This window comes from Amphiprion ocellaris, chromosome 4, assembly GCF_022539595.1.
Source record: "Amphiprion ocellaris isolate individual 3 ecotype Okinawa chromosome 4, ASM2253959v1, whole genome shotgun sequence".
Classification (NCBI taxonomy): domain Eukaryota; kingdom Metazoa; phylum Chordata; class Actinopteri; family Pomacentridae; genus Amphiprion; species Amphiprion ocellaris.
The window spans coordinates 38,178,978-38,194,691 of NC_072769.1; the positions used below are offsets into that span (position 1 = coordinate 38,178,978).

At 38.9% G+C, this 15,714-nt stretch overlaps 1 protein-coding gene across 2 annotated transcripts in view; it reads right to left on the reverse strand.

The window, feature by feature from the left end:
* Window positions 1-856: 856 nt before the first annotated feature.
* Window positions 857-15,714, reverse strand: part of LOC111570905 (uncharacterized) — a 15,064-nt gene continuing 206 nt past the window's right edge. The window contains exons 1-12 of one of the 2 annotated variants that reach the window (XM_035949810.2): window positions 11,872-15,714; window positions 8,156-8,246; window positions 7,453-7,529; window positions 6,891-7,193; window positions 6,577-6,810; window positions 6,345-6,449; window positions 6,040-6,255; window positions 5,132-5,485; window positions 4,744-4,989; window positions 2,435-2,528; window positions 2,258-2,309; window positions 857-1,433 (exon numbers count right to left, since the gene is read on the reverse strand). The exon at window positions 11,872-15,714 is cut by the window's right edge and continues 206 nt beyond it. In XM_035949810.2, the coding sequence (XP_035805703.2) occupies window positions 1,344-1,433; window positions 2,258-2,309; window positions 2,435-2,528; window positions 4,744-4,989; window positions 5,132-5,485; window positions 6,040-6,255; window positions 6,345-6,449; window positions 6,577-6,810; window positions 6,891-7,193; window positions 7,453-7,507 (1,749 nt within the window). In that variant the 5' untranslated portion in view covers window positions 7,508-7,529; window positions 8,156-8,246; window positions 11,872-15,714 and the 3' untranslated portion in view covers window positions 857-1,343. Of the gene's footprint in view, window positions 1,434-2,257; window positions 2,310-2,434; window positions 2,529-4,743; window positions 4,990-5,131; window positions 5,486-6,039; window positions 6,256-6,344; window positions 6,450-6,576; window positions 6,811-6,890; window positions 7,194-7,452; window positions 7,530-7,611; window positions 8,107-8,155; window positions 8,247-11,871 lie in introns of those variants that run through there. The other variant, XM_035949813.2, reaches the window with a different exon arrangement.

The window sequence follows — 15,714 nt, forward strand, 5'->3', positions numbered from 1 at the left end:
AAATATTGTGTGTCTTTGTATATGAACATGTGAGCATGCAGTATAAGCAAACTGCTGCACATCAGTGATTACACTTTCAGTTTCCAATTGCAATTTCCATTTTGATCTATTTAATGTCATCCTTCTTGTTTGTTTTTTCAGTTGCTTTAAAAGTCCTTCTAAATCTCCCTTTTTGGCAGCATGTAAGAGTAATTTTGAAACAATAAAGTATGACAAAAAAATTAATTAGCATCAAACAAGCAGCTAAAGTCTGGTTTGAAAATCACAGTATATGTGAATCATTTGTTGAGACTAATTAAACCTCTCTGGTAAAGACAGCATGATTTCCTGTGCAGCTCTGTCCCTCTTGTGTTGGGCACCATACCAGAAAGCAGAACTGCAGTCAAGTTAAATGTGCAGCACAAAAATGGAAGCACGTTTAGTCTCTATGTGGTGCTAGTTTCGCTCTCCTGATCAGTAAAATGTAACATATTGGTAAGCAGCACCCAGAACCATTTACTGAATGTCTAATGATAAAAACAGAAGGCAAGAGTTTCAGACCTTAGCTCAATAGTTCACATGTCATGTATTCTTTTGCAGCTTAGGTTATGTATATCATCTGTGGTTTAGCGTTCTAGGTGTCTCAACTGATAGTAATCTGAGTTGAGTAGCAGAAATGAGCTCTCAGATAGAAAACGTGACAGTTGATGGGTTCATAAGAAATGTTGTGAGGGAAGTTTCAGATTTTAAAAAAGATATCTGTCTGTTGCAATTTAGTTTTAATATATTTACACAATGAAAATCCAGTTAAAATGGCATTATGCAATAGCAACAGAAGGATATGTGCAGGGGAGGACTAAATACACAGAGTCTGGTAGACGGTTATATTAAAACACTTGTAATAAAATAGCTCAACTGTAATTACACGAAACATTGCTGTATAGAATTAGCAGTAATGAAACAAATAGGCCATTAGAACATGCAAAATATAACAAGAAAAAGATTCAATCATGAAAACTGTTGGAATGTAAAACTCAGTAAATTTGTTTACTGTCAGTGGCAGGAATATGTTGCAATTTGGTTCTTTTATCACGGAAAGTTAAGAGCATCCGTCAAACTTTAACCACGGACAGCATTAGAAACGGATGTGAGAATCAGTTACAGATAACACCACCACACCCATCACTCAGTGGTTGCTAAAGCAGGAGGAAGATTGAAGCCTACATGAGTTTGGGGCTTCCTTCTGAGTCCACACACACATGAATTTTACAGAAGTATTCACACAGTCTCAAATCATGCCTTTCTCACTTGAACCTAGAAGAACAGGGCTGGTGTCCTCTCTGCACTCTGCCTATCACCCTGTATTACACTTTGTCTTCCTGCTGCTCTGCTGGTTCTCTCTGCGCTGCTGGATTCATATCCATGAGTGCGATGTTCTCACTCATCTGGCCGCCCTGAAGGGAAGAGAGCGCAGATGTCTGAGGAAACAGTACATGAGTGGAGTCCAGGGGTAGCCATGGTGACCACAGACTGAAGTCTGGCCACTCCACACAACCAAGAGTGAAGTCTGTTTGAAGGATCCACACATACTCATAGAACTGGAGTTACATCTGTTATTTTACTGGCAGAACGCTTTTGCAGAACCATTTCTCCACAGCTGCTTTACCCTGCATTTTAACTGTACGACCACTTAACCAAGAAGTTCTGACCAACCGGAAGTGTGCATGATTTTTGTTCAACTATGGATTTCAGTGAGGCTCTTGTACAGACTCTTCTGAGACCTACATTGAAGACCCCTGGAAACAAATGGTACAAACTGCCGAACAATGGAAGACTGACCCAGAACCTGCAGTCAGAAGATATAAAATGCAAAAACAAAGTGCTGGATTGATACATTGTGATGTCTCAACTATTTGTCCTGAGCCAAGCATGGAGACTTTAGCGTGCTACGTATACTTAACCTGCAGTATGTAACACAAATTTATATATGTTAACAATTTAAAAAGCCTAACTTCAGCAAACGTTAAGTTGATGGTTCTATTAAACTGCTTATTGTACTGTATATGAGATTTTGTGTATCTCTATATGTCAGTCTTGCCTGCTCAAACAAATAATAAGCGTGAGTGACTTAAAAAAATGACTATTTGGCTTACATTTAGTTGCTGGAAAAAATGATAAGACATTGTGTTTCCTACAGTGTGAGTAATAGTCCCAGCCTGACCTCCCCTTTGCTTTGCCACTGAAGCAGAATTTCATAGTTGGAGCTTTTTGTGCTCACCTTTCCAGCTTGCACTTTGCCACTTGGCTCAGTTGTTACGGTTTTCTTCTTTCTGTATTTACATTGGGCAGATTATGAAGACAACTTGTATTAAAACTATACTCAATGAGTCAACAAAAGGGCAATGAATACAGGAAGTGAAAGCACACAAGTGAAGTGTCAGTTGAAGTCTTTTACCTCATCCTCAGGTAGAAGAGAAAAGCAGCGAGCAGGATCAGTAGTAATATGGCAGCTTTCAATGCATTCATTACTGCCATTGTTTTATCCCGAGCTGGAGAGATTGATGTGAGATGTGAGTTACAAGTCCAACACATTTCAAAACAACAAGCACAGATTGGTCTCCTATATCACAATTTCCATAATGATCGGGATGGAAGTGTCTGCTTCCTGCTTTTATTTTCCTTTTACTAAATGTATGTGGAGCATCCCTAGATGAAGCAACCTAATATTTTCTTTATGGGAGAACACAATTAGCAGAACATTCCTGAGCAATGCACAGAGAATACAGAGACCTTCTCCCAAAGCTGTAGATTTGTTAAAACACCATTTCAAAAGACACTGAACCTAAAACTCACATCCAAATGGAACACCTGCTGATCGAATGTTTAGCAATAAAGGACCACTCACGGTCTCAACCCTAACCCTAACCCTAGACAACAGGGTGCCTCCTACCTCCACTAGAATCTGATATGTCAGCTGTGAGGAAAACCACACCTCTGCAGAAGAGGACTGGCATCCTTCATGGAGACCTTCTGATCTCCCTACCTAACACACAGAACTTGGTATGAAGGAATGAACTGAACAGTTTATAAATCAGAACATCAAGGAAATGAAGCATCACCAGAGCGATGATCTGGACTCAGTCTCTGATACCAGGTTGATCAGGACCAGTATGGAAGAAGAACACATCAAATCTGAAGTGTTTGTGGAGAAGAACACATGATACACCAACACTCCTCCTCTCTCTGTCACAGACCAGCCATAAAGACACAGAGAGACTTTTTACTCTAAGCAAATATACTTCCTATGTCTTATTTTTCTTATTATTGAATGTATATCCTTGTGTTTAAGCTATGTTATAAAGTTATTTTCAGTAAAGTGCACAATTTGTAAGTTAATTCTTATGTTCACACCTTTCATTATTATCTCAGGAACCATATAAGATCAATATATTGTATTTGGTGTCATTCTAATCACTTACTTGGTGTTATTTCAGATCTGTGGTCATCATAAATATTCAACAACTGGATTTCTACATTTAAGAAATGAACTAAAAATAAGTTTGAAAGGTATCTGGCCTCTGATCTCTCCTGGACAGTGAAGCTCAACTCCACCCCTTGGGATGAACACATCCATGATTGGTTAGATGCTGATTTGAATTTGACTCCTAGACTTTCTATATAGAGGAAAGTCACTGGAATGCCAAAAGCTCTTTAGGCCTCTTGAGAACAAAGAGCGAAGAACAAAGAGAAGATTGGGCTAGAAAAAATAGATTTTTGAAATAGGCTTTTTCATAAAAGTTAAACTAAAACAAAGGCTTAGAACTGGGTTCTCTTATGATGGCTTAAAGAAACAAATAACTTAACTTTAAACTAGGTCTTTGTTTTCTATATTTTACTTAAAGTTTGTCATCTTAAGTTAACTTTAATACAAGAGCATGAATATTTTCTTGGTAACTATGAGCTTTGGTTCTTAGTGTTTTCACTCTGGCACACTTTTGCAATGCAAACCTGCCAAAGTGTCTTCTTGTCTCTACATTCCTGAACCAACTCATCCATCAGATCATCACAGCTTCACATGCAGCGGCCTCCCTCTCACTACTACAAAGGCTACATGAGTATCACTTTCCTCCTGCCAGATGGTGGAATTTACAAATTACAATTGGTTTTCCAATTTTCAAAGTCATTCTGAATTCATCACCTTTCTACCAACTGCTTCCTGTGACGATCACAGTTCACTAATTTGTCTGCATTTATTCATTCATTTATTCACTGTCTGTTGTTATTTATTGTTTGTTTGTAGTATTAGTTAATAAATGTTTGTGGATAATTATCATTGGTTCTACAGTGTATTTCTTTGTTTTTGGAACTGGAGGTCAATGAGAACTTCAGATTTTCAGTTAACAGACTGATCAGTTTCTTTTTCATCAAAGTCTCTTTGAGACTGAGTCTAAACTGATAATTTTCTCAGACAAGCTGAGAATGATGGCCCTAAATTAACGAGGGCAATTTTTCATCATAAAGTGTGGTTTCTACCATTAGATGTGTTGCAGCCTACACTTTTATCTACATTGTTTGATGCAGCCGTATAAGGCTAATTTCTGCAACATTTTGTTACAATATGTATTTAAACAAAGTCAGATTAAGAGTAGGTGAAACATGAAATTGATTTCACAGTTTACTAATAAAAAAACAGGGCATTCGCTTTAGTTTCAAATGTAAAAGTGCTTCAAAATCGGTTTTTAATGAAGTTTAAACTATGCTCACCTTGAACAGTGAGAGCTCGTTCAGCTGATTCCATGTCTCCGTGGGTTTTCACAGCACAGGAGTAGTTTCCTGCATGCTGAAGGCCGACTGGGTCCAGAACCAGGTGTTTGTTTTGGCTCAGAGGTCGACTGTTCAGGTACCAGATGTAGTTGTTGTTGTCAGTCAGAGGACAGCTGGTGCTGCAGGTCAGTGTGACTCTCTGACCTTCTGTCACCTCTGCAGAAGGACTCATGGTGACTGTCAGGCCTGGAACATGGTTAGATTGGACACTAAATCATCTCATGAAACATGAAGGAGACTTTTGTGGTTTTGGACATATAATTAGTACAGTCTGCTGACTGCTGCATGAAGGAGCAACAGATTCTCTAGTGGGAGACGTCTGTAATACCTGTGACAGCTAACAGCACTCCAGGTAAATCAGATGGTTCACATTTTTCATATTCTGCATATCTGATGAGCTTGAAAATGTACTCTGCCGTATCATTCATCTTCAGGCCATCAATCCTCAGAGTGTGCTGATTATTGGAGTTGTCAAGATAGTTCACAGGGCCAGCAGCTGTAACAAGTACAGCATCATCCTCCTTCTCTTCACAGCGTCGCTTTATTTTATACCAGGATTTAGACAATTGACGAAAGTTTTCAGGATGTAAGTACTGACTTGAAATGTGGACCGCAGTACCTTCCAGGGCACAGATTCTCCTCCTGTCATAATTCACATTAAAGCAGAATAAATCCCCAACACCTGAAATGTAGATTAAAAACTTTTAGTTACAGATACATTTATTTAAAAAATCTGTAATTTTACTGAATTTTCATGTAATCGCAATTTTCTAGGTTCAAGTTTATCCTGGAGCTCCTTGTTTCACCTAATCCTTTCATTTCTCTCTGCATTTTCTGTCATCTTGCAACTGTTTGCTGCCAAATGAAGGTAAAAATGTTTACCACTCTACCTTAACACTAGCTGATTTTCCATCCATTCATTATTTTCTCCTCCTATTTTTTTGCAGGTCAGAAGAGGCAGAAACCTGTTCCCGTTGTCAGTCTCTCACTACAGCATGGCTTTGGATTATGGAAGGAAATCCACATTGACGCTTGGAGAGAAAAAGTCTACACAGATTGGCCTCTATTGGCTGGCAGGTTCAAGCCCAGGAGCTTGTTTGTGTGAGGTGACCGTGCTAATCACTGCTCTGCCATGCTGTCATTTTGGATTTTTTCAATTAATTAATCAGATTATTATGTTTATTATTGCCACATAGGCCTGCAAATATATGATACAGGAGCTCTGTTCATACTTACAGAGTTCACGAGAGCGCAGCTCTTCATTGCCTTTTACAGCACAGGAGAAGATTTCTGAAGATTCGCTGACAAGTGCAAGGCTTGAACTCTCGCAGTCACTGTATAACTCTTTGTTCCAGTACCACCTATAGGCAGTATGAGGGTCAGTTATGGGACAGCTGGTCATACACTTCATTTGATAAGATTTCCCCTGAGGTGTCCTTTGAATATATGTGTCTGTCGAGAGATGATGGATATACTTTTCACCGTGTCCAATAATACATTTAATGGTGAATAGTGTGTTTACATGTTGGTGGAAACGTCACCTCTTGGGTAAATAATAGAGCAGGGCTCATCCATAGATTTCCCCCTATAAGAACACATCTTCCCTTTAGCATAGGTCACACTGAAGCAGACTGGCGAAACAGAGTCTGTCAAAAAAATAAGTTAGAGTCAGTATTTGAATTGTTGAACTTCAGAATGGTTTAAACAAAGATTTGTCCAGTTACAGCTGAGTTTTTCTTGAACATTCAATGTGAGGTTTTTAACGTCACTCACCCACTGAGACTTCAGGAGCTCTGAGACCCTCGTAGCCTTTGACAGCACAGGAGTATCTGACTGCTTGATCACTGCTGAGCAGCTCTTGGTACCAGGGAGACCAGTCCTCATAGAGAAACTCTCCGTTCTTGTACCAGATGTAGGCTGCAGGCTTTTCAGTCAGAGGACAGCTGGTGCTGCACATCAGAGTTACTGTTTGTCCCTCTGTGGAGGGAATCACCTTCACCTGCAGGTCTGAGATGATGGAGGATAAAATTAAGAAATCCTCAGCAGATGTCAGTCTTAAAGTAAAAAACAACTGGCAGATGCTGCACCTGCAACTTGAAGCTGAGTTCTATTGCCCCAACAGTCTGTTTGGTTGTCGGTAGTTTTTCTGCAGCAGTAGAACTTTTCATCACTCTCGCTCACATTGTTGATTGTCAGAGTGAAGTTACTCTCGTCAGTCATGTTGTACTTTACTTCATTTTCATCTGCAGTGAGCTCATTGAGGAGAAAACTTTGGTCAGTTCTGTTAACAGTGTACCACTTCATGCTTGAAGACAGATGTTTAGCCGAGCAGGTCAGATTCACTGCAAAACCCTTCAAGGCACAGATAGTGTTTGCTCGTCCCTGAATGCCTGTAACAGAAGCAGATTTGTGTCTTTTGATCACTGGATGTTAACTAATCATAAGAGTGCAGTATACGGAAATTATCAGACATTTCAAAAGTTACTTGCAGGAATTTTTAAAATTTTTGTATCTTATGTCAATTTTTTAAAAAGTTCATTTGAGTTTTATTCAATATTATTACACAATTTGTTTACATGTATTAACAAAATTGTTAATTTCCTCCTGTGTTTTTAGAGATTGCAGATTATACTAAACAATAATTAATACCTGAGATATAAAAGACGAAACCCATGAACACCCATTCAGCTTCTGACGACAGCATGTCTGCAGTAGTCCTCCAGTTTCTAATAAGAAAACAGGTAAAATGACAATTTTCAGCAAGCATTAAAAAAAATCATAGGCGAAAGAATGTAAAATGTACCTCACCAGTTAAATACCGACAGCAGTCTGTAGTGCAGCTTGGATCCAAAGTGACTATTCAATAGTGCAGCATGCAGCTCAGATCAAATCTTATCTTCCTTCCTCTCTCAAAAGCATCTCTGAAGTGATACTAGCCTCAAACTAATTTTCGCCTTTTAAATTTGCTTTTTTGCCAGTATTTCATCAGAACATCAGCAGATATGCCTGTTAAAATTCTTACATCTGGTTTTAAACTTGAAAATCATTATGTTGTGGCAAAATTAACAATGTGTGTAATTTTACTGCAGTGTTTCCATGGCACAGAATTACATAGTGTGCTGTTTTTATACAATGTCTTAGACTAATAGATCAGAAATATGAGTCATATCCAGGCATGATGCAAAGGGGAGGCTTCTTCCTCACATAATGTCACCTTGAAAACACATGCTGCTACTTCTGGTGAGCATATGACACTTAAAAGGTACTCAGAGATTTCACAGGAGAAGCTGTCAGCAGTATACCTAAAAACTGTTGCCTCTCCAAAGATCTATAAACATATCGGTTCTTGTACCATCGACAGCAGTTTGAGGATCAGTCAGAGGACGGCTGGTGTTACAGATCAGTGAGATATGGCTCTCTGCGTGTCTTCAGAATACGAGCTTCTGTTGGAAGATTATAAAAACACGTCTCATCAGTTTCTGTGACATGATGAAATGGGTCAATTAATAATTCAGTCACATACGTTGTTAAATATAGAACATGCTTAGTCCAGTCAGAATGTGGAGAACATCAGTCTCTGGACAAGAAAGGCTCGGTGGTGTTACAACTTTGTCCCTGTCTTGGTGATTTCTGTCCTCTCGGACTTCCTCCCACAGTCCAAAGGGGACTGTTAGGATTTATTTTACTGGTGTGCCATAGGCCTTTAAAAGTGCCATATAAATAAATCTGACATTGACAATGACATTGACAAAGAAATGTATGGGAGGCTGATTCCAAATTGGCCATAAGTGCCAGTGAGCATAAAAGGTTGTCTGTCTATTTTTTTGGTGAACTTGCAATCTGTCCAGTGTGTGCCTCACTTATTGTATTTCTTTATTTATTTGATCAGGGGTCAATCAATAAACATAGAAAACATCAGATGTATTGCATATAGAGAGTACAGCATAAATATATCTTTTCTGACAAAAATTTGCAAAAAAAGACCTGTCCATTTCAGGGGAATATTTGATTTCTATGTACTAATGTAAATTATTTAAACATATAAAATGTAAAATAAATAATTGCACGAGTATTCACCTCCAGTCTACCCTCAACTAATGCAAAAAGTCATACAGAAATGGAGATCATCTGAGTGCAGTGAATGTGTGTCAAGTAGTTGGCACCTGCATCTGGATGGTCCAGTTACTGGTGAATCAGTATTCAATAACTGCACCATGAAGACAAAAGAACACTCATAGCGATTCAATGAAAATGTTATTGAAAAGCACAAGTCTGAGGATGGATACAAAGAAGTTCTCAAGTCAAGTCAATAATTAAGGAATGGAAGGAATATGGCATAAATCTGCAAGAGCAGGTTGTCCTTAAAAAACTGAGTGGCCATGCAACAAAGAGACTAGTGAGAGTGGCCACCAAGACACCTATGAGGAGTTACGAGTTTCAAAGCTTTATGCTAGAGTGGCAAAGAAGGCAACAGCTGAAAAAAACTCATAATAAATTTTGACTAGAATTTGCCGTATGGCATCTGAGAGTCTCTGAAGTCAACTGGAAGAAATTTCTATGGTCTAATTAGATCAAAATTGAGCTTTTTGGCCTCAGACTAGTTGTTTGATGTTTGGGAACATCAAACACTGCATATCATCACAACCACACCGAACAGTTTTGCAGAAGAGAATGGGGTAAAATTGCAGAGTCAAGATATGTAAGCCTGACTGAGACCTATTCACACAGGCTCAGTGCTGTAATTGTGACCAAACTGCATCTACTAAATACTGACCTGAAGGGAGTAAATGCTAATGTCATCAAAAAACTTCAAAAAAATACTGATTTACTGGCATTACTTTTTAGAAATGTGTTGTCACTTTGACACGAAAGAGTAACTTCTTGTCAAAGTAGCCATTTTAAATTAACCCATGTCCAGATTACTGCTTCATGCAACTCTGTTTGATTATCTTACATGTGATTTTTCTTACATACTAGTCACGTTTGAACACACAACACGGTTGCACCTAGAAGGCATCCTCAGCTGAAGCATTGCTCCAAAAGGTGCAGCATTTCTCCACTCAGCTCCATATGCCTGATTTTCTGATGTTTTCTCTAAGAATAAGCCCAGCCACTTCACCAGGAGAATCATTTTTTTTCCACTTGTATCCAGTGTCTCATTTTCTCGCTCGTTACCCAAAGCTCATGGCCATAGAGGAAAGTTGGAAAGTGTATCCAGCAGTAAATTGAGAGCTCGGCCTTCAGGCTCGGCTCTCTCTGCGTCATAAGCCTGGTATAATGTATTCATTACTGTGACACAGCAGCACTCAGCCTGCTAAGGTTGTGTTCCATCTCGCATTCACTCCTGCTCTCTGCTAATCATAGGGCAGCAATATGCTGTTCAGAGTACTGTGGGCTCAGTTATTCAGAGCTGCTGACTCTCATATATGCTGCTGCAAACTGTCTAACTATGAAACTTCATGTAATGGGTCACATGCACTAAGATTAAATACTGTATTTTGTAAAGTACAATAATCGACTGTAATTTGTTTTTGTAATTTTGTGCTGTCCTGTCACCTAACCGGCTGAGGCAGATGGCCACCCACACTGAGTCTGGTTCAGGCGAGCTTTCTTCATGGAGGAAAGAGGTTTTCTGTGACATCGCTGAAAGGGAAATTGTTGGGATTCTCTCTAACACTGTAAGGTCTTGACCTTACTCTCTTTTCAGTGTCCTTTAATTCGAGAGCACTTTGTGCATGTAACTCTTCTATTATTTTAAGTGCATCTCATGTTGTGCTATATATATAAAGTTTAATATTATTTTCACTCTTATCATCCCTTTACATCTATTAAGTCAGATGGAAACTGGACATTACTTTGGGCATCATCCTGGTGAAGTAGGATAGTGGAAAATGTTACATAAACACAGTTTGGTATTTGGGAAAAGCAGCGTGAGATGGTTTTTTTGATGTGTGTTCTTAATGGTAAAAATGTCAGCTCTATAAAGAAAGTGTATTTTTCTTATCTGCATTGTCCAAATCTGGCTTTATAGGTGTGTGAATGTTTCTAGAACGTGGAGGAAAGCATGATGAAGCTGCTGATATCTACATAGAAGAGCACATTCTCCCTTCAGCATAGGTCACACTTTAACAGGCTGGTGTGATGGGATCTTGACAGAAAGGAAAAACTTGTGAACTTAGTCATGACATTCTATGTGTAATCAAAATCTTGTGAGCAAAACCCTACAGTATTACATACATATCATTTTTTGACTAAATACAACATTACATGTGAGAACCTACAATATTATAAAGTATAATTTTACTTGATTAAGTTAAATATTAGGGTCAAAACCCTACAATATACAATGCAAATGTACCTGAGTAATTTAAATATTAAAGTGAAGAACTTACAATGTTCAAATTACCTACTAAAGCATGTGTAGACCCTACAAATATTGGCAGCAGGTAAAATTACCAAACACTAACCTGATATGTGATATTATGTTCTGTAATAGAAATGTAAAATTCTCTTAACTAAGGCAGTAATTTCTACATTTTAAATAACCAGAAATGAGAGCTGAATGCATTGTCTTCTTGCTTGTTTTTTTAAAATTTGAAAATTAATGAAATTGTTATATTTACATGAATTGACTCAAAATAATAATATAAAATGTCAACAATTGTCAAAATCTAAAGAACTTTTCTAAAATAAAGAAGACAAAATGTCTATGCTCTGGCAGAGTGAGGTACCCCCAAGTTATATTATGTCCTATAAATGTACATCTTCAGTGTTGTCACACTTCCTTCTATCGTATAAAAAAACTGTTTAAAACTTTGAGTATGGAGTATTTAAAAATCTGCACTGGCGATGGTGTTTGAAAAACATCTCCATTTCTGTGACCTTGTATGGGGGTGAGAGGCTCAAATATAAAATGTTTGTTTTGTGAAATATTCAAGTTAGTGTGGACAAGGCTTTAATTTCATTAGCTGTTAACAAGGTTTTTGTATCTATCCACTGGTCAGACATAAAAAGTTTACAAAGATTTCCAGTCTTGAAAATTTGGTCTAAGGAAGATGGATGACTAACTTTTTGTGTTCTCTCTATTTTCTTTCATCATGTGCATCATGTTGTAGGTTCCTTGAGTAAAGAGTGATCCGCCACTTCCTTCCAAAGAGAGACCAGCCAAAGAAGACACAGAAACCCCAACAGACATTCCTCCTGCTCCTGTTGCTCTGTCTGCACTTCAATCACAGGAATCACAACCTCAACTGAGCTTCTCTCCTTCTACAAGTAAATCTGCAGAGCAAAGAAAACACAGAAAATGACAGAGGAAAACACACAAACAACAGTCTCTAGTTTTCAGACTCCACACTCACCTTCCACCTTTGTGATTTCGCTCAGCAATGGAGATTTTCTTCTTGGATTTGGTTTGGTCAGAAAATTCTACTTACTATTGTTTAAATCAGGGACAATCAAGTCACAAAGCCCATGCCGATTAGTATTTCACTTCATCCACCGGTACAAGGTGTTATAACCTCAAGTAATAATGCACGCACACTTGATAACAGCTTCAGAACTTTTAAGTTAACGCTCATTCATTTACAGCACAAGCAGGCGGCAATCCACAGGTGCGTTCTTCATCATAACAGTCCCAGGTGAGAACACGTAGCCAATACTAAGGTTCGGGGTACATTCCAAACCGTGACACAATCACTCTCTATCACACAAGGGAATCAGAGAGAGCAGGATCAGGAATCCAACAGTCAGTCTTACTGCGTTAATTATTGCCATTGTCTTCACCAGGACTGGAGAAAGATAAAAGGTTGTGTTACTGGTTGGACAAACCTTAAAAGTTTATACCAGGAGACACTGAACTGCATGTGTCCTATTAAATGGTTTGAGTTTCAATTGCAAGAGCTTCAATTGCCTACAAATGTTTCAGGTGAGTTTAAAAGCCAGGCTCACCTTGAACAGTGAGAGCTCGTTCAGCTGATTCCATGTCTCCGTGGGTTTTCACAGCACAGGAGTAGTTTCCTGCATGCTGAAGGCCGACTGGGTCTGCTGATTGGTCAGATGCCATGATGTCGTGTGTTCTAATGTAGAGTGATCTTTGCTGACTGGTGTGAATGGTTAATGGCAAGCTTGTACCTGCATCCTGTATGAAGTGAGTCAGTGCCAAACACTGCAGTTCCTCAAATGTCCACTTGAGGCTGCCTCCAAAGGGGAGTCAACCCTCATCGACCCCTATGTAAAATTATTCAACTTTAAAACGCAAACATCTTTATAGCCTGCTACCTGTTTTAGTCTCTGCAACTAATTTCTTCCATGACAATTATGGGAGGATGGGATGACTTTTTTTTTTAATAAATGACCAGTTTTAAATTTATAGCAGCTTAAAGTTATGCATAAATATGGCCATGACTGCTTTGAGTGACAGGTTGTTGCCACCATATGATGGTCCATTGCCCACTTCAACTCCACTCATACTTCACCTCTGTGCTCATTTTTATATAAAGTGGGAGTTTTGCAGAGCCAGGCACTGCCGAGATGGTGACAGTCGGAGCCGCCACACTTCAGAGCTGTGCTTCAGAAAACTTTGGCTGACATCCATGTTTATATGCAGTCACTGAGAAAAACACATGATGGAAGAAGATGCACACAGGTGAGAATGAGCTAAACTGAGACTGAATGTGAAAAATGATTTGATTGCACCAGTGGTTGACTCTTTGGTTTTCAAAATTCAAACTATCAGTTTCCATGCAGTTTTATTTTGATAGCCAATTATCCTCTATGCCACATCATTTATATGTTCTGTATGTAATTTATCAAGAACAGAAACATAAGTAGGAGAGAAAGTGAGTCATTCATACCTGAAATATACAGGATGAAACACATGCATGCACATCCTGCTTCTGCCAACAGCATGGTTATTTCTAATCAGAGTACCAATTCAAAGAAAGGTATTTTTTTCAAAAATAGAATTGCTTGTTTAAAATCAACAGCAGCCGACTTCCAATACAGCCCAAAGAGAACAGAATAAACTTTTCACTGCAGGTGAACAAACAATATGTGGCTCTGAACTTCACTTCCTTCCTCCTATTATTATTTTTAGCATCAGGGAAAAAGTGTCACTGTACATAGCGCATTATATTGGTTAATGCAACGTGCAGCGATCTTAAGGTGTGAAAATGGTCAGTGTGATGCTACAGGGATGGGAAGGTGTCAATGATCAAAGTGTTATTTGTGGTTATAACGTACTGAACCTGTAAAGAGGAAACTGCAGACTTCATATTCACTGCCCTTTTGTTAGTCACTTGTTCATGTAGCACATTATTAAGTCAATACTGATGATGTGTTCTGATATTTTTATTCTGAAGCGACATGGCACTGGAGAACCACTAAAGTTCTGAAGTGTCTGATCAACTAGTCTGACTCACTAGATGTGGGATGTGGATATAAAGAAACCAGCGGCTGCTCATTTCAGGCAGCTTTGTCCTTCCATTACATTATCAGTGTTTTTGAGTTTTTGGTATTCATCTCACTACTTGAATTACAACAACACCTCAGCTTACAGGAACACCTCAGCGATAATCAGATGGTCCCAGCAGAGACTGCATTTCCCGAGGAAGCTGAAACAAGCCTCTCTCCCCACCAGCATCCTCAGGACTTTCTACAGAGGTGTGGTCGAGAGTGTCCTGACATGCTGCATCTCAGCATGCTACTCCAGCTGCAGTATGTCGGACAGAAAAGTCCTGCAGAGGATAGCCAGGGGAGCTGAGAGGGTCGTCGGAGTTTCCGTCCTCGCAGGGCACTGAACATTGTCAGGGACTCCTCACACCCTCTCCATAAACTCTTTTTACACTGCTGCCATCAAGCAAACGTTTTCGGAGCATCAAAGGCAGAACCACCAGACTGATCAACGGCTTTGTTCCACAAGCTGTCAGAATGCTGAACTGCTGATCTGGTTTTGCACACACATCTGCACCTTACTGGATCCTGGAGAAACACTCTCTTATCTTGACATCATCAAAATGACAATAAAGCTTGCTTTGATTTGATTTGATTTGAACATGACTCCTAGGATTTCCCCAGCAATCTCTACCAACAATTACCATACAACTAAACCACATTCTCAATTATGTTTTGAAGAAACTTAAAAAATATATATTTTTGATGTATTACTACATTTCAAATCAGCACATCTTTGCCACCGATTTTATTGCTTTAGTGCTGCCCCTGTTTAGCCAATCAATCATACAACAGATAGGCTTGTCATCTTGGTGACCAAGATAAAGGAGTAAAGGCTTCAAACATGTTGAGAAAGGACAATTATTAACCCACACAAAACTCACCAAGTAGGCCTAAAGTTAATCACGCTTTTAACATGTAGTTGTCCTTGTGAACCAGAGTGTGACATTTTCCTCAATCGATGTGGTTTTATTGTCTGAACCTAACCAAACAATGAGGCAAAACAAATCACCACTGTGAAAGTAACTAACACTTAGATCTATGCTAAAGTTCAAGTGCTCACAATCAGATGTGATTACTCATATTTTCTGTTTTAACAACCAAGTGTGGCTCATCATGACTGAGTGAGATCAAAGTTAGAGTTTCCAGCTCATAACCACTGGAGGGGGACAATGATCCCTGTTACACCACAGCAGAGACGCATGTATGAGGGTTATAGAAATGACTGGAATGTGTTGTGGTATGGGGTTGTACAGTAAGCTACATTTGTTTTCTGGTCAACACAGAGTCAAGTTGTTAAACCTAACAATGGTATCCACTTCTGATCTAATCCTAATTTTTGTAGCTTTCGCGTTTGCACTGCATGAACATCCTGGTGCTACAGTCTTTTAACTTTAAATTTCAGCTTAAATATTTTGAGAAATCCAAACATATGTTTCAGGCAGTCTGCCACAGAACTGC